Genomic DNA, 19,423 nt, shown 5'->3' with positions numbered 1-19,423 from the left:
TAAGTTTAATATTGTTATGTGTGAAATTGATCCTGCCATTATGATGCTAGCTGGTTATTTTGCCCGTTAGTTGATGCAGTTTCTTCAAAGCATAGATGGTCTTTACAATGTGGCATGTTTTTGCAGTGGCTGGTACCAGTTGACCTTTTCTATGTTTAGAGTTTCCTTCAGGAGCTCTTGTAAGGCAGGCCTGTTGGTGACAGAATCTCTCACCAATTGTTTGTCTGTAAAGAATTTTATTTCTCCTTCACTTATGAAGCCTTTTTGGCTGGATATGAAATTCTGGGTTGAAAATTCTTTTCGGGTGCTGGAGCCAAGATGGCCGAATAGGAACAGCTCCAGTCTACAGCTCCCAGTGTGAACGACACAGAAGATGGGTGATTTCTGCATTTCCAACTGAGGTACCAGGCTCATCACACTGGGGAATGCTGGACAGTGGGTGCAGGACAGTGGGAGCAGCACACCGTGCATGAGCCAAAGCAGGGCGAGGCATCACTTCACCCGGGAAGTGCAAGGGGTCAGGGAATTCCCTTTCCTAGTCAAAGAAAGGGGTGACAGACGGCACCTGGAAAATCAGGTCACTCCCACCCTAATACTGTGCTTTTCCAATGGGCTTATCAAACAGCACACCAGGAGATTATATCCGGCACCTGGCTCAGAGGGTCCTATACCCATGGAGCCTCACTCATTACTAGCACAGCAGTCTGAGATCAAACGGCAAGGCAGTAGCGAGGCTGGGGGAGGGGCGCCCACCATAGCTCAGGCTTGAGTAGGTAAACAAAGCGGCCAGGAAGCTCGAACTGGGTGGAGCCCAACAAAGCTCAAGGAGGCCTGCCTGCCTCTGTAGGCTCCACCTCTGGGGGCAGGGCACAGACAAACAAAAGACAGCAATAACCTCTGCAGACTTACATGTCCCTGTCTGACAGCTTTGAAGAGAGTAGTGGTTCTCCCAGAACACAGCTTGAGATCTGAGAAAGGGCAGACTGCCTCCTCAAGTGGGTCCTTGACCCCCGAGTAGCCTAACTGGGAGGCACCCCCCAGTAGCGGTGAACTGACACCTCACACAGCTGGGTACTCCTCTGAGACAAAACTTCCAGAGGAACGATCAGGCAGCAGCATTTGCAGTTCACCAATATCCGCTGTTCTGCAGCCACCGCTGCTGATACCCAGGCAAACAGGGTCTGGAGTGGACCTCCAGTAAACTCCCACAGACCTGCAGCTGAGGGTCCTGACTGTTAGAAGTAAAACTAACAAAGAGAAAGGACATCCTCACCAAAAACCCATCTGTACGTCAACATCATCAAAGACCAAAGGAAGATAAAACCACAAAGATGGGGAAAAAACAGAGCAGAAAAACCAGAAACTCTAAAAATCAGAGCGCTTCTACTCCTCCAAAGGAATGCAGCTCCTCACCAGCAATGGAACAAAGCTGGACGGAGAATGATTTTGATGAGTTGAGAGAGGAAGGCTTCAGAAGATCGAACTACTCTGAGCTAAAGGACGAAGTTCGAACCAATGGCAAAGAAGTTAAAAACTTTGAAAAAAAGTTAGATGAATGGATAACTAGAATAACCAATGCAGAGAAGTCCTTAAAGGACCTGATGGAGCTGAAAACCACAGCACGAGAACTACGTGATGAATGCAAAAGCCTCAGTAACTGATGCGATCAACTGGAAGAAAGGGTATCAGTGATGGAAGATCAAATGAATGAAATGAAGCATGAAGAGAAGTTTAGAGAAAAAAGAATAAAAAGAAACGAACAAAGCCTCCAAGAAATATTGGACTACATAAAAAGACCAAATCTATATTTCTCATTGGTGTACCTGAAAGTGACAGGGAGAATGGAACCAAGTTGGAAAACACTCTGCAGGGTATTATCCAGGAGAACTTCCCCAATCTAGCAAGGCAGGCCAACATTCAAATTCAGGAAATACAGAGAATACCACAAAGATAATCCTCGAGATGAGCAACTCCAAGACACATAATTGTCAGATTCACCAAAGTTGAAATGCAGGAAAAAATGTTCAGGGCAGCCAGAGATAAATGTCGGGTTACCCACAAAGGGAAGCCCATCAGACTAAGAGCTGATCTCTCGCCAGAAACTCTACAAGCCAGAAGAGAGTGGGGGCCAATATTCAACATTCTTAAAGAAAAGAATTTTCAACCCAGAATTTCATATCCAGCCAAACTAAGCTTCATAAGTGAACGAGAAATAAAATCCTTTACACACAAGCAAATGCTGAGAGATTTTTGTCACCACCAAGCCTGCCCTAAAAGAGCTCCTGAAGGAAGCACTAAACATGGAAAGGAACAACTGGTACCAGCCACTGCAAAAACATGCAAAATTGTAAAGACCATCAAAGCAAGGAAGAAACTGCATCAACTAACGAGCAAAAATACTAGCTAACATCATAATGACAGGATCAAATTCACACGTAACAATACTAACCTTAAATGTAAATGGGCTAAATGCTCCAATTAAAAGACACAGACTGGCAAATTGGATAAAGAGTCAAGACCCATCAGTATGCTGTATTCAGGAAACCCATCTCACGTGCAGAGACACACATAGGCTCAAAATAAAGGGATGGAGGAAGATCTACCAAGCAAATGGAAAACAAAAAAAGGCAGGAGTTCCAATCCTAGTCTCGGATAAAACAGACTTTGAACGAACAAAGATCAAAAGAGACAAAGAAGGTCATTACATAATGCTAAAGGGATCAATTCAACAACAAGAACTAACTCTCCTAAATATATATGCACCCAATACAGGAGCACCCAGATTCATAAAGCAAGTCCTTAGAGACCTACAAAGAGACTTAGACTCCCACACAATAATACTGGGAGACTTTAACACCCCACTGTCCACAGTAGACAGATCAACGAGAAAGAAAGTTAACAAGGATACCCAGGAATTGAACGCAGCTCTGCACCAAGCAGACCTAATATACATCTACAGAACTCTCCACTCCAAATCAACAGAATATACATTCTTTTCAGCACCACACCACACCTACTCCAAAATTGACCACATAGTTGGAAGTAAAGCACTCCTCAGGAAACGTAAAAGAACAGAAATTATAACAAACTGTCTCTCAGACCACAGTGCAATCAAACTAGAACTCAGGATTAAGAAACTCACTCAAAACTGCTCAACTACATGGAAACTGAGCAAGCTGCTCCTGAATGACTACTGGGTAAATAATGAAATGAAGGCAGAAATAAAGATGTTCTTTGAAACCAACGACAACAAAGACACAACATATCAGAATCTCTGGGACACATTCAAAGCAGTGTATAGAGGGAAATTTATAGCACTAAATGCCCACAAGAGAAAGCAGGAAAGATCTAAAATTGACACCCTAACATCACAATTAAAAGAACTAGAGAAGCAAGAGCAAACACATTCAAAAGCTAGCAGAAGGCAAGAAATAACTAAGATCAGAGCAGAACTAAAGGAAATAGAGACACAAAAAACCCTTCAAAAAATCAATAAATCCAGGAGCTGGTTTTCTGAAAAGATCAACAAAATTGATAGACCACTAGCAAGACTAATAAAGAAGAAAAGAGAGAAGAATCAAATAGATGCAATAAAAAATGACAATGGGGATATCACCACCGATACCACAGAAATACACACTACCATCAGAGAATACTACAAACACCTCTATGCAAATAAACTAGAAAATCCAGAAGAAATGGATAAATTCCTCAACACATACACTCTCCCAAGACTAAACCAGGAAGAAGTTGAATCTCTGAATAGACCAATAACAGGCTCTGAAATTGAGGCAATAATTAATAGCTTACCAACCAAAAAAACTCCAGGACCAGATGGATTCACAGCCGAATTCTACCAGAGGTGCAAGGAGGAGCTGGTACCATTCCTTCTGAAACTATTCCAATCAATAGAAAAAGAGGGAATCCTCCCTAACTCATTTCATGAGGCCAGCATCATCCTGATACCAAAGCCTGGCAGAGACACAACAAAAAAAGGGAATTTTAGACCAATATCCTTGATGAACATTGATGCAAAAATCCTCAATAAAATACTGGTAAACTGAATCCAGCAACACATCAAAAAGCTTATCCACCATGATCAAGTGGGCTTCATCCCTGGGATGCAAGGATGGTTCAACATAGGAAAATCAATAAACGTAATCCAGCACATAAACAGAACCAAAGACAAAAACCACATGACTATCTCAATAGATACAGAAAAGGCCTTTGACAAAATTCAACAACCCTCCATGCTAAAAACTCTCAATAAATTAGGTATTGATGGGACGTATCTCAAAATAATAAGAGCTATCTATGACAAACCCACAGCCAGTATCATACTGAATAGGCAAAAACTGGAAGCATTCCCTTTGAAAACAGGCACAAGACAGGGATGCCCTCTCCCACCACTCCTATTCAACACAGTGTTGGAAGTTCTGGCCAGGGCAATCAGGCAGGAGAAGGAAATAAAGGGCATTCAATTAGGAAAAGAGGAAGTCAAATTGTCCCTGTTTGCAGATGACATGATTGTATATCTAGAAAACCCATCATCTGAGCCCAAAATCTTCTTCAGCTGATAAGCAACTTCAGCAAAGTCTCAGGATACAAAATCAATGTGCAAAAATCACAAGCATTCTTATACACCAATAACAGACAAACAGATAGCCAAATCATGAGTGAACTCCCATTCACAATTGCTTCAAAGAGAATAAAATACCTAGGAATCCAACTTACAAGGATGTGAAGGACCTCTTCAAGGAGAACTAAAAACCACTGCTCAGTGAAATAAACGAGGACACAAACAAATGGAAGAACATTCCATGCTCATGGGTAGGAAGAATGAATATCATGAAAATGGCCATACTGCCCAAGGTAATTTATAGATTCAATGCCATCCCCATCAAGCTACCAATGACTTTCTTCACAGAATTGGAAAAAACTACTTTAAAGTCCATATGGAGCCAAAAAAGAGCCTGCATTGCCAAGTCAATCCTAAGCCAAAAGAACAAAGCTAGAGGCATCAAGCTACCTGACTTCGAACTATACTACAAGGCTACAGTCACCAAAACAGCACAGTACTGGTACCAAAACAGAGATATAGACCAATGGAACAGAACAGAGCCCTCAGAAATAATGCTGCGTATCTACAACTATCTGTTCTTTGACAAACCTGACAAAAACAAGCAATGGGGAAAGGATTCCCTATTTAATAAATGGTGCTGGGAAAACTGGCTGGCCATATATAGAGAGCTGAAACTGGATCCCTTCTTTACACCTTACACAAAAATTAATTCAAGATGGATTAAAGACTTACATGTTAGACCTAAAACCATAAAAACCCTAGAAGAAAACCTAGGCAATACCATTCAGGATATAGGCATGGGCAAGGACTTCATGTCTAAAACACCAAAAGCAATGGCAACAAAAGCCAAAATTGACAAATGGGATCTCATTAAACTGAAGAGCTTCTGCACAGCAAAAGAAACTACCATCAGAGTGAACAGGCAACCTACAGAATGGGAGAACATTTTTGCAACCTACTCATCTGACAAAGGGCTAATATCCAGAATGTAAAATGAACTCAAATACATTTACAAGAAAAAAACAAACAACCCCATCAAAAAGTGGGCGAAGGATATGAACAGACACTTCTCAAAAGAAGACATTTATGTAGCCAAAAAACACATGAAAAAGTGCTCATCATCACTGGTCATCAGAGAAATGCAAATCAAAACCACAATGAGATACCACCTCACACCAGTTAGAATGGCGATCATCAAAAAGTCAGGAAACAACAGGTGCTGGAGAGGATGTGGAGAAATAGGAATACTTTTACACTGTTGGTGGGACTGTAAACTAGTGCAACCATTGTGGAAGTCAGTGTGGCGATTCCTCAGGGATCTAGAACTAGAAATACCATTTGACCCAGCCATCCCATTACTGTGTATATACCCAAAGGATTAGAAATCATGCTGCTATAAAGACACATGCACATGTATGTTTATTGTGGCATTATTCACAATAGCAAAGACTTGGAACCAACCCACATGTCCAACAATGATAGACTGGATTAAGAAAATGTGGCACATATACACCATGGAATACTATGCAGCCATAAAAAAGGATGAGTTCATGTCCTTTGTAGGGACATGGATGAAGCTGGAAACCATCATTCTCAGCAAACTATCGCAAGGACAAAAAACCAAACACCGCATGTTCTCACTCATAGGTGGGAATTGAACAATGAGAACACATGGACACAGGAAGGGGAACATCACACACCGGGGACTGTTGTCAGGTTGGGGGAGGGGGGAGGGATAGCATTAGGAGATATACCTAATGCTAAATGACGAGTTAATGGGTGCAGCACACCAACATGGCACATGTATATATATGTAACAAACCTGCACGTTGTGCACATGTACCCTAAAACTTAAATAATAATAAAAAAAAAGAAAGGAAAATTCTTTTCTTTAAGTATGTTAAATATTGGCCCCTACTCTCTTCTGGCTTGTAGGGATACTGCCAAGAGATCCACTGTTAGTCTGATGGGTTTCCCTTTGTGGGTAACCCAACCTTTCTCTCTGCCTGCCCTTAACATTTTTTCCTTCATTTCAACCTTGGTGAATCTGACGTTTATGTGTCTTGGGGTTGCTCTTCTCAAGGAGTATCTTCGTGGTGTTCTCTGTATTTCCGGAATTTGAATGTTGGCCTGTCTTGCTAGGTTGGGGAAATTCTCCTGGATAATATCCTGAAGAGTGTTTTCCAACTTGGTTCCATTCTCCCCATCACTTTGAGGTACACCAATCAACTGTAGGTTTGCTCTTTTCGTATAGTGCCATATTTCTTGGAGGCTTTGTTTCTTTTCATTCTCTTTTCTCTAATCTTGTCTTCTTGCTTTATTTCATTCAGTTCATCTTCAATCTCTGATATCCTTTCTTCTGCTTGATCAATTCAGCTATTGATACTTGTGTATGCTTCATGAAGTTCTCGTGCTGTGTGTTTTAGCTCCATGAGGTCATTTATGTTCTTCTCTAAACTGGTTATTCTAGTTCGCTATTCATCTAACCTTTTGTCAAGGTTCTTAGCTTTCTTGCATTGAGTTAGAACATGCTCCCTTAGTTCGGAGGAGTTTGTTATTACCCACCTTCTGAAGCCTACTTCTGTCAATTTGTCAAACTCATTCTCCATCCAGTTTTGTTCCCTTGCTAGCGAGGATTTGTGATCCTTTGGAGGAGAAGAGATGTTCTCATTTTTGGAATTTTCAGGCTTTTTGCGCTGGTTTCTCCCCATCTTCATGATTTTATCTACCTTTGGTCTTTGAAGTTGGTGACCTTTGGCTGGGGTCTCTGAGTCCTTTTTGTTGATGTTGATACTATTCCTTTTTGTTTGTTAGTTTTCCTTCAAACAGTTAGGACCCTCTGCTGCAGGTCTGCTTAAAGTCCATCCATGTTGTGGCAAATGGATATCCTTTTTAAAGGCTGAATAATATTTCATTATATATTAACCCATTATATACATATGTATTTTTTAAATTTTTTTATTTTTTCAAAAAATCATTGCCAACGCCAGTGTCAGAGAGCCTTTCCCCTATGTTCTCTTCTAAGAGTGTTATGGTTTCACATCTTACATTTAGGTCTTTTATCCATTTTGAGTTTATTTTTGTATATAGTGTAACATAAGGGTTCAATTTCATTCTTTGTATGTGGACATCCAATTTTCCCAGCAGCATTTATTGAGACTATTCTTTCCCATTGTGTCATCTTGATGCCCTTGTCAAATATTTCATGTACAGGATCTAATACATAATAAGCACACATACTAATTATCTTTTAAATACAAAGTACCAGCTGTTTTGTATGAAGTCAGACATTAGACATGTGCAAAGATGTAAAATAATGCCACTCTTTTCACTACCTTATTTTGTTTTAGAAAATATAGTTATTTTTTGTAAAAATGTCACTTTTGTTAACATATAATGGGTTTATTATTATCTCAATATGAATTAATAAATATTTTAAAATACTCCTTGCTTTCTTTTCTAACGCGTTGTTTTGTATCTATCCAGCTATCCATTCACCTATCCCACATGTATCAATAGATGTAATCCACATAAACAAAAATTATTGAGGAACTCTTTGGGTTTTTAAGACTGTAAACAGGTTCTAAGACCAAGAAGTTCGAGAACTTATGTTCTAAATCAGTGTCACTCTTGGTTTCCACAGGAGAGTGATAGAAAAGCAATCCATTAAATACATATGTAACAAATACCAACTGACACTGTTAATTCAAGAATTTATTTATTAATTCCGTAAACATTTCTTGGGTATACAGTAAGTTCAAGTTCCTGTGTTAGGTGCAAAGAATACTAAGAAGCATAGGTAAGAGTTCTCAGCCCCAACTACTCTGAGTCTGGTGGTAATTGCTGTAATACAATAATAGTACAAACAAAGAGATGAGAGCTACAATAGAGAAAATGTTGGGAGAGAACTGGAAAGCTCAGGATACTGAACCATAGGAAATGGGGTTTTATGTTTTTTATTTATTTTGGAGTAGAGTGTAGAAGTAGAATAAGGCTCTAACATTGGTGGCAGTCATTAAGTAGCATCTATGTGCAAGGCACAACAGGAGATACAAAGATATCTACAACCTTCTAGGAAACTAGAAGTAACAGAAGGCATAAAACAATTATCAGAAAGAGGGAGAGATCAGAAGAGCAGAGTGACATGAAGACAAAGGGAAAAGAACCCAACAAAGAAGACGTGATCAGATGCTAGAGAGACATCAAAAGGAACAATACGTATCAGAAAGGAAATTTGTAAATAGAAATAATAATTATTAATTATTAATTCAATGAAAACTATTTCTGCCTCTTTCTATTGAAAATAGAAATACTCATTGTCTCTCTGTTACTCACCCATACTCATCAGGCAATCCATTCATTCAAACTACAAGCACTAAGCCACCCACTGTGTACCAAGCCAATGGCCAATGAAGGACATGACATGTACACTATCTAGCAAGGTTTTTGATCCACACACACTTAACTATATCAGATCATTGTAAGTGCTAAAAAGGCATCCATAAAAAGAGCTGTGTGTCCTTAGAAGCCAGAGCAATTTATTCAGCCTGTTGAGGGAGTGAAAAGCAGGGAATCAGATGTGGTTCCACAGAGAAAGTGACATCTGTATTTAATCATGAAGAATCAGATGGGTTTTGATAGGAAAGATGTGCATTTTTGTGTGCAAATGAGTGTATTGGAAGATGAGTGGTTATATTAGTCAAAGTCTTGGCAGGAAAAAGATGGCACACCAACTGCATCCTGGCAGGAAGAAGCCAGGCAAACAGTATCCTAACTATACTTTCCTCTCACCCTCTAAATCTCCTGCCTATGCCTCTCATAGGCCAAACTCAAATGAGAAGCAAAGCCTGGAAAAGGCAGCCCATGAAGGTCAGTCTCCAGAGGCACAGATATAGAGGGGCGGAGAGTGATCTGGAGGAACAACCAAATGAAAGTATTTCAGACAGACAACAAAGTCCTGGATCTGCAAAAGTTCATGTAGGGAAATAGGTAATAGAGAGGGAAAGCAATGAGAATAGGTAGGTGAAGCATGAGGCTAGAAGGCAGAACCATCTTTATAAATAGCATGCTTAGACATTTGGATACTATCCTGAGGGACCCACCAAAGGGTTTTAAGCGGGGGCATGGCATAATCATATCTGAGCTTGTAGCTCTGTAGACACTACCTCCCCCAATCCCTAGTTGTTTGACTCCTCTCTCTAAAGAGGCCTGATAATAGAAGTCAGACAGATCCAGCTTTGTATCCTTGCTTACTTGCTATGTAACCCATCAGTGAGGACCCAGTCAGAAGACATTAAACACACCAGTGACATGAACAGAGAAAACTTAACATACAGAATTGTTAAGTGGGTAATTGAAAGGATAAAAAGAGAACTCCAAGGTACCAGGGAGGTAGCTCCCACCACCAGTGTGGAGGAAACAGAAGCAAGAGATTGAAATTATTAAAACTTACAAACGTAGGGACTTAAATGCAAACCTCTGACAATGGAGCACTACTTGGCTGGGGTGGTACCTCTGAGGAGAGGGTGCCCTGAAGCTAGTTTTCCAGGTGTTAGAAGAACTGCACACTGGATTCAGCTGCTACCACAGGAAAAACTTGCCACTGCTGTGGTGAAGGAGTATACTGTTGGCAAGATACTCACAAGCAGAAGGAAAGTCCACAGAAAGCAGAAACGAAGGAAAAGGCTGCTTCTTACCCTCTAGCCTTGAGGTTTCCCTCTAGTTCCCCTTATTAGCATAGCCTGACAGGGATCCAGCTGGGCAAGCTGAAGAGTGGTCTGAAAGTCCCAGCCCCAGCATCACGAAGTGGGAGTTTAGATCTGAGAGACAAGAACTTAACAATTGGCACAGTAATCCTGGAAAAGAAACCTCACCTTTGTGGTCTCAGTTTTCCTTGCCTGTGAAATGGGACTTTTAAAAATTACCAAATTTATACTATTGGGAGCATTAAATGAAACAAACTATGCAAAACTTCTTTTATAGTACCTGAAACAAAGTAGCTATTCAATAAAAGTTAATTCCCTTCCCCATTCCCCAAATTGTGGTATCAACTAATATATAAAAACAAAGATGTGTGTGAGTCAATAATCAGTATATGTCTCTTATGAGGCAGCCAGATGTTCTCATCCTTTATAAATGACCATATATCACATGGTATGTTAGTCTTACTAGGTTTTAACTTTTCCTTTTTGCAAAGTCTCCCCATCTCCCCATCCATTTCTCACTCTTTCTCCTCCCATCCCTCTCTCTCTCTCTTTCTCTCTCTCTTATACACACATAACAAAGAGATTTGCATGCACACATGCTCCTCTTAATCTCAGAGAAAATTTTTCCCATGAAGGCAAAAATATAAATGTGATCAAAAACACAGCTATTATTCAGCCAGAACTGGATGAATTCACGTAGCAAAAACAGGAAGCAGAACACTCTCAATGCTGTTTTTAAAAAACACGTATCACACAAAATTTTAAAGTATTTTGATGTATTGCTGTTTTTCAAAGCCAATACTGCTAAATGTTGAAATTCAGAAATGAAAGTAAGTGTGGCATTGGTGGAAAACAAAAATCACAAATCTTATCTGGGGCTTTATTAAGAGAAGCACAAGCCGGGAACGATGGCTCACGCCTGTAATCCCAGCACTTTGGAAGGCCGAGGTGGGCAGATCACAAGGTCATGAGTTTGAGACCAGCCTGGCCAACATGGTGAAACCTTGTCTCTACTAGATAAAAATAAAAAAATTAGCCGGGCATGGTGGCATGGGCCTGTAATCCCAGCTACTCGGAAGGCTGAGGCAGGAGAATCGCTTGAACCCAGGAGGCGGAGGTTGCAGTGAGCCGAGATCACGCCACTGCACTCCAGCCTGGGCGACAGAGCAAGACTTCGTTTCAAAAAAAAAAGAGAAGCGCAGTACAGTACAGTGTTCAAAATAGGGGAAAAACAAGACAACATCTTTGTTCAGTTCTGGAATTCACATTTTAGGAGGAATGTTAACAAACTAGAGCTCTGCCAGTGACTTAAAACTAGAAGTAAAAAGTGGGAAAGGCTTGTCTTTTCCCAAATGGTTGAAAGAACTCATCGTATTTAATTAGGAAAAGAGAGAACGGTGGTGAGTTTATAGGGCTGACACTAAGATGTCCCAGAACTAGGAGAGCAAATTAAGAAGTATCACCTTGTAGTGGATCAGATTATCATCTAGAAATGTAACTCCAGAGATTTTTTCCATAAAAGTGTGACCACAGAGGATTAGGAATCCCAAATACAGTCAAGGGGATGTTGGCGGTGCAGGGAGGAGGAGTCAGGAGGAATGAACAGAGTCAGGAAAGAGGCAATGCAATGGAATTATAACCAGGCTGAATATGGAAAAACTATTTAGAATTCTGCTTAAAAAAAGACAGGGTTATCAGAAGGGAGATATTTAGCATAAAGCCTAGAGAAAGATGAGTGAAGTGGAAAGAATGAATTAGTACATTTCCGAGAAAGAAAGGAGAAATAATCTAACTTGATCTGTTTGCTTTGCATTCACTCTCATCAAATAACCTTATAATTTAGTTTCCCGTGCAGATTTTCCCATAGGCAGAGACTGTAACTATAGCTTACTCATTCCAGTTTGCTTGATAGTCATAACTTCCCTCTGCTCAGAGCTTTTATTCTCCTTCAAAAGTCCAGAAAATAGCTATTTCCCCTATTTTATGGACAAAGAAATTGAAGTTTGGCTAATAAGTGGCAGAACTGTGATTCACCCTCAGATATAATTGACTTTATACTCCATCACAATCAGAAGAGGCTAAAGTCACAGAAAACACAGAGAGACATATAAGAAAGTGGCAAAGTCTAGTAGTGAATGCTGCAAAGAGGTCGAGAAGGATGGTGACTGGCAAAAATGTCCTTATATTTAGTGGTCTGGGAGGCTTTCCAGTAAAAAAGTGTCATGAGCCAGACTGCACTACATTAGTAAGAAAATAATAAAGAAACAGAGGCATCAAGCATAGAACACTCTTTCAAGAACTCTGGCTACAAAGAAAAGACAGTATCATAAAGATATCTGTTTCACTTTGGCTCTAATATAATAGAATAGTTCTGCCACCCATTAAACACTGGGGAATATGTCCACTTTGTAGAGAACTATAGGACAGATATGTGAAGTTCCTCAACCACAATCATATTCCAGTGAAAGATTCTCTGTAAAATGTACCAGAGTTTGAGATGGGCATCATCTACTCATTTCTTCTGTGAGTGGCCATTTTAGACTTAAACAAATGGATTTCTAATGGTCTATTTGTTTTATTACTTTCAGAATACATTTTTCATTATGAAAGCCAGTGGGAAAAATACAACTGCATTTCAGTGTTTTCAAAGTCACTTTTCTGGAACATATCTATTTAGTTAACTGACAATTTAATAACAAGCTCTCAGAAGGATGACATGTTTATATGTGCAATAATAAAATGAATTCTTCTCTTTTAGCAATTAAACATTTTTCCTTTAAGTAGATGATGTTTATTTCTCTTGGTGCTCATAACGTTTTAACATGAATTTACCTTGTACTGAGAAATTTTATATTTAAGATCTGAGGTTTCAATCATGGGATCCCTCCCCATAAATTTAAATACAAGGGAATCATGAGTCTATAATTAAAATCTGTTTAACATCTCAAAGATACTAGAAGCCTTTATCACAGTCAGAAAAATTTATACTTCAGTAGAAACTATAGCAAGGACGGGAGAATTGTGCATAGTTTAAAATATATGTTATAGTTTTAAATGCTATATGATAACCTATATGATAGACAGTTTTCAAAAATCAATGTTTTATTATGTTTACAAGTTCCAGTTCTCTTCCTTACTGTTCATAGTTATGAATCTGTTTATATATGAAAATGAGACACAAGAAATTCCGGCTAGTGATATGAAGCAAAAATGGGCAGCCATACTGTGTTATCTGTTACTAAAGAGTAGTTGGCACATGGTTGGAGTATGCTTTGAATCAATCTTTTTGGTCCTTCTTACAACAGAAGTTTGCTAACAATCCTCTGTTTTTTTCCTTCTTTCTTCCTCCCACTCTCACCCCAGCCCCTAGCTAGAGTTGTGGGATAAAGCAAACAATTCTATCTTTAAAAAAATTTTTTTTTGATTGACAGAAAACTCAAACATTGAAATGTGAATTGCTTATGGGATTACCTGTCCTTTTTAAAAATTTGTGGCTCTGCTTATTTTTCAAAGATACAGCCCTTTAGAAAAGTAGTTTGTTGCTCTTTTAAGAGTCCTGAATCGAGCAATAGAAACTGATTTATGCTCTGTGATAGTATCATAATGTTGTATCACTGAAACACAATATAAATTAACCTTAACATCAAGACCCTTTGTGCATTCCTACTTTCCTTGATTCACAATTTTTTTTTTTTAAACGGTGTCTCACTCTGTTGCCAGGCTGGAGTGCAGTGGCGCAATCTCAGCTCACTGGAACCTCTGCCTTCTGGGTTCAAGCGATTCTCCTGCCTCAGCCTCCTGAGTAGGTGGGACTACAGGTGCGTGCCACCACACCCAGCTAATTTTTGTATTTTTAGTAGAGACAGGGTTTCACCATATTGGCCAGGATGGTCTCAGTCTCTTGACCTCGTGATCCGCCTGCCTTGGCCTCCCAAAGTGCTAGGATTATAGTCGTGAGCCACTGCGTCCGGCCGATTCACAATATTAATTAGTTCTTGTTTCAACATACTTAAGAATAAGACACTCAGTGAGGTAAATACACTTGTTACTAATGTGTACCTAGGGCTATGGAAAGGAAAGGAGAGAAGGGGATGGGAGATGGAGGGACAGAAGGAAGGAAGAAAGGAGGAAGAAAGGAAGGACAATTAATAGTCAAATGCCAGGATATCTCAGTGCAGCAAATTTGAGACCCACTCTAAGGGTGAGGGACCAGGCTAGGGCATGTCTGTCTGCTAAATTGTTTTTAGTATGATAGTTCATTTATTAATTCAAAACGAGTAAAAGAGCTCTCACCCTTCAAAACCACTTCTGGCATTGGCTGTATAAATTAGGATGATTTTATAAATAAAGTGCATATTACGTGGCATCAAAATTCTTGGATTTGAATTCCAGTCCTACCACTTATCAGATATATGGCCTTGGGCAACTTATTTTTCTGTTTCAGTTTCCCTACCTGCAAAATGGGATACTAATAGTATCTGTTTCATAGAATTACTCTAAGAATGAAATAAGATAACACATATAAACAGTCCAAAGACCTAGCATACTGTAAGTTCTCAATAATGGTTAGTTATTTCACTTTTCTTATCATCATTATGTTCCTTGCAGCCCTCAAATATAGTTACCTAATACACTAAAAGTCATCTTCTTTTCATGTTATAACCCTGTAACATTTTTCTTCCTAGATTCATCCATATTCTGCTACTTTCAAATTTTGTTCTATTTCAACTTAGTTTGATTTTTGCCCCCATGTGTAATCAAGAACTTGGCCTATGAATCTCAGCAAAGAAAAATTTTCCTATCCAGTAAAATGTACTAATATTTACTGAATACCTAAGAACAGATTATAAGAGAGAAACCTTATTTTTAAAAGAGAAAAATAAAATTTTGCAAACTTCCAGAAACAAATTCTACCTATTAACCAGATTCAATATCCATATTTAAATATTTCTGTATCAATAAAATTATTTAATAATTTTTAAAACAAAAAAATTAAAAGCCAAATTTTTTTTCTAAAATCAACGTGTTAGTTCTGTGGTTCTCTGACTTTTTGATCAAAAGAAAAAAAGCCATTTAAAACTTAAATTCCATTGCAATCATATTCATCTAATACCAAAGACAAAGCTGGATGTGAAAAAAAACGAGAAATAGAAAAATTAAGTATGTAATTCCTGGTGAAGAAGAAATAACACTGATGTGACTTGACAATTAGGACTCTAAGGGTGAGGGACTAGGCCAGACCATGTCTGACTGCTCAATTGTTTTCTCAGTACCATTTCAGTCACTAATTCGAAAGTAATAAGAGAACTTTTACCCACCATAAGTGGGGGAATAGGGGAAGAATGGGGGGGAAAAGGGAGTAGGGGTAGAATAGAATTAAGGAGAGGTAGTCCAGACCAATTTTGACAGTTCTAAAATAGATCAATAAGAAACTAAAATAATTATTCTTTGTAAGCAAAAACTCTCCTAGAGAGTTCCCAAAGCTGAATCTAAGAAAAGTGGTCATTGCTGAGCCCAAGGGCAGTGTGCACATATTCCTTCCCTATTCTTTCAACAGTATACAAAAGTCGTTACTACTTTGGCCTAGATTCCATGTTGGCTAGGTTGGCCCACAATTCAGAACAGGTTTAAATAAGCTTCCTCAGAGGCTGCCTGTGTCCTAGGTTTAGGCTTACCCATACTCATCTTGATTGGCAGGTTTTCTCTGCTTGCTGCTTCCACTAGATGTCTCCGAACTTCCATCACTGCCTCTTTGTGCTTAGTGTTCAGTAAAGCTTCCCATAGGGCTTTGACTGTGGTGTCACTGCAGGAAAATCACAAAAAGAGCTTTAGAATAAATTTCTACTGGATACTGGAAAGGGTTGAAAGCAAAATACTTTTTAAAATATATTTTTGAGCATTAAGGTAGTCTTTCCTACTGATAAACTCTAAGTATTAGGATTAAATAAAGAATGTCTAATTCACATAATTGGCAGAAAATATTGAGAAATTAAGGAAACAATAAAATCAAGTGAAAAAAAGGAAGAAAAGCTGTACTGTGTGATGAGAAGTGTGGGAAAACTATGTGATAAATTTTTTCAAAGATTTTGCACTTAAATCTTTCAGAATTCAACTCAACATCACTAGAGTAATATAAATGTTATATAAGCCAAAATTAAATGCAAGTCTCAAAATGATTTATCAGTGATTATAAGCACTATATCAATTCGAGATTAAATACTTGTCCAAGAAACAAAGCAATCAGCAATGAGCATTTCATTCAAAAATTACTCAACAGACTTCCTAATTAGTAGGCTTCCTACTAAATGAAAATCAGGAATTATGCTAAGTAGCCATGGCCTGAAGTATCCCACTTTGGGCCTTAGGTTGGAAGGATGGTACTTACTAAAACCTTTACAATTAACCGTTGATAACAGCACGAAGCACTGCATTATATGCAAGGTCTCATCTGGGCTCACTTCTCCAATAGCCCTCTGTCTCACCCAACATGCTATGTCCAAATTATAAATGAGGGCAGTGTTCTTTCCGGAAGATCTCTGCCATGTAGCCAAGTATACACATTTGTAGTAACGTTTTAAAAACTGAATACAAAGAAACAAGGATGACTTCTGTCCCTTTCTAAAGACTTTTTCCTCCAATTAAAGCCCTACTCACTCTCCTACTATTCACTTAGTAATAGTTCAAAAATAAATACATTTTTAATTTAGTTTTAAAGTTACATCTATTAAGATTTTAATTTAGTTTTAAAGTTATACCTAATAAGACATATCTTCCAAATTTGAATTGGATATTGAATAATAGAATGATATATTTTTACACTGAGTTTAATGTCTGACACATTATAATCTTTCATTGAATAGTTTTTATTATCATGTATCTTTCCATAATGAACTAATATTACTGCTCAACATACTCCACTTGTTTTAATCTGATCAAATCTGTCACCACTATAACTCTGCATCTAATATTCTTAAGTTTAATTTAAGTAAGCAGGTAAACTACATGCCAAGCCCTGTATTTGGTTGGGATATAGATTTTTAAAAAGCTTTGAATGGCATAGTTTAGAAGACAAGGCAGATACAAAAGCAAATAAATTACTAAAAAAGTGTGGTAATAAAAGCCATGGTCAATGCTTGCATAGGTGTTTATGCAAGCATAATCCTAGCTGGGAGGATAGGGACTGAAGGAATGATTTCTACTGGAAATGATGAGCAAGTACAAAGATACATAAGCTCTAAAAGCAGCCTAGGAAGAAGTTAAAACTCAATCTGGGAAGGAAAATGGCAAAAAAAAAAAAAAAAGGCTTCAAGAAAGATATAAAATCTTGGTTACAAAACAAGAGAAAGAAGGACATTTCAGAATGCAAAAAATCCTAGGAACATGACCCTGAGGAGCACTGTTCTGTTGCATGCCAAGGTGCACGGGGAGGGGCAGTGGAAGGAGAGCATAAAAGAAGGTGCAGCCACACTCTGGGGGTTCTGCATTCCTTGCCAAGTCATGTCAACTTTGATATGTAGGTGACAGGAAGCCAAGGAGCATGTGATTGATTTCACACTTTGAGAAGAACAGCATAGCTCAGCAGTTATGAATACAGTCTTTATCATAATTCAAAAGCAGGTCTGTTTGCTATGAGGCTTTCAGAAAGTTACTTAATTTCTCTAAAGCTCTGCAGGCAATTGAAGAACCATGGAAGAATTCTGAGCATGGGAGTTACAATCCCAGTTTCCCAAACTTATGCTTCATAATTGTTCTCTAGTCTCAACAATACCTCTACACAAAACACAGGGATTTCTCACATAAGTCTCAACGCAACCCAGAACTTTCAGAGTAGAATGTCACTACCCTCCTCTTTTCCATGAGAATATGTATCTGGCTAATTCATCTCTAAAATCACAGTAAGTTAGGTAACGTTGTGGTTGCCCCATCGGATTGGTGTAGTGGTTTGTGGACTCCACAGTCAGATAAATCTGGGTTCGAACTCCAACCATGCTCCTCCTCACCCACTCCAAATACATGGCCTCCTAGACCATTCTTCTCCCGTATTCCAAGCACAGGAACACTCTTTCTACAAATATCTCTCTCCCTCCAGGTATCTGCTAAAACATCACCTTGTCAGAGAGGTCTCCCCTTACTGCCCTGCTTAAAAAAGTGACAATGCCTATCACAGCACCTTATGCTAGCACTCTGTTGTCTACTTACTGGGCTTTACTGTTCTACATAATTCTAATTACCAGCTGACTTATTATGTTTCCATGTTTATTTGTTGTCTGTCTCTCTCATAAAAGGTGGGGTCCTTCTATAAAGGCAGGACTTTGTTTTACTCATTGCTAATTCTTCACTACCTAGAACAGTGCAGATCTCTGGTGGGTACACTCAGTAAATACTGAATAAATGATACTTGTTAATTGTGTAACTGTGCACATAATTAATGCTCTCTTTTTGGTATCTGTGGAGTTGGAAGTTATAATAGTGAATTCACAGGATTGTTGTAGGATTAAATAATATAATTCATTTAAAGCACTTTCCTGATTCACAATAAATGTAAGTTGTGTGGTGGTGGTTGTAGTTGTTACTAGTATTACTGTTGTTATAAGTGTTATTGTCTTATATTCATGGTCTTTAATTCACTATGTTCAAGAGTTTGTGATATATTGGATGAATTCACTTACTTAATTACACTGAATATGATTATTCATACAATCTTGATTAGTACAGATGTACTAAAGTCACTTGAAGCTTGTACTATCTGGCTCTTGTCTATTAAAATATTTTAGAAGAAATACAAAGTTTCCATGATCTCTAACAGTGATACATACTCAGGTCATGTTTTCTTAAAAATTGTTTTGCTGATATAAACAATTCTGGGCCGGGCGCAGTGGCTCACACCTGTAATTCCAGCATTTTGGGAGGCCAAGGCAGGCAGATCACAAGGTCAGGAGTTTGAAACCAGCCTGACCAACATGGAGAAACCCCGCCCCTAATAAAATTCAGAAATTAACCGGGAGTGGTGGTGTGCGCCTATAATCCCAGCTACTCAGGAGGTTGAGGCAGGAGAATCATTTGAACCCGGGAGGTGGACGTTGCAGGGAGCCAAGATCATACCACTGCACTCCAGCCTATGCAACAGAACGAGACT

The 19,423-nt window shown here is 38.8% G+C and overlaps 1 protein-coding gene across 2 annotated transcripts in view; it reads right to left on the bottom strand.

Annotated features, from left to right (window-relative positions):
* Positions 1 to 19,423, bottom strand: part of SCFD2 (sec1 family domain containing 2) — a 514,139-nt gene that overhangs the window by 422,289 nt on the left and 72,427 nt on the right. For both annotated transcript variants that reach the window (XM_055111552.2, XM_003806459.5), the window contains one exon: positions 15,963 to 16,090. In XM_055111552.2, coding sequence (XP_054967527.1) covers positions 15,963 to 16,090 — 128 coding nt within the window. The remainder of the gene's footprint in view (positions 1 to 15,962; positions 16,091 to 19,423) is intronic.

This window comes from Pan paniscus, chromosome 3, assembly GCF_029289425.2.
Source record: "Pan paniscus chromosome 3, NHGRI_mPanPan1-v2.0_pri, whole genome shotgun sequence".
Classification (NCBI taxonomy): Eukaryota; Metazoa; Chordata; class Mammalia; order Primates; family Hominidae; genus Pan; species Pan paniscus.
The sequence above is the reverse complement of the archived record's forward strand: the minus strand, read 5'-3'. Positions and strand labels throughout refer to the sequence as shown.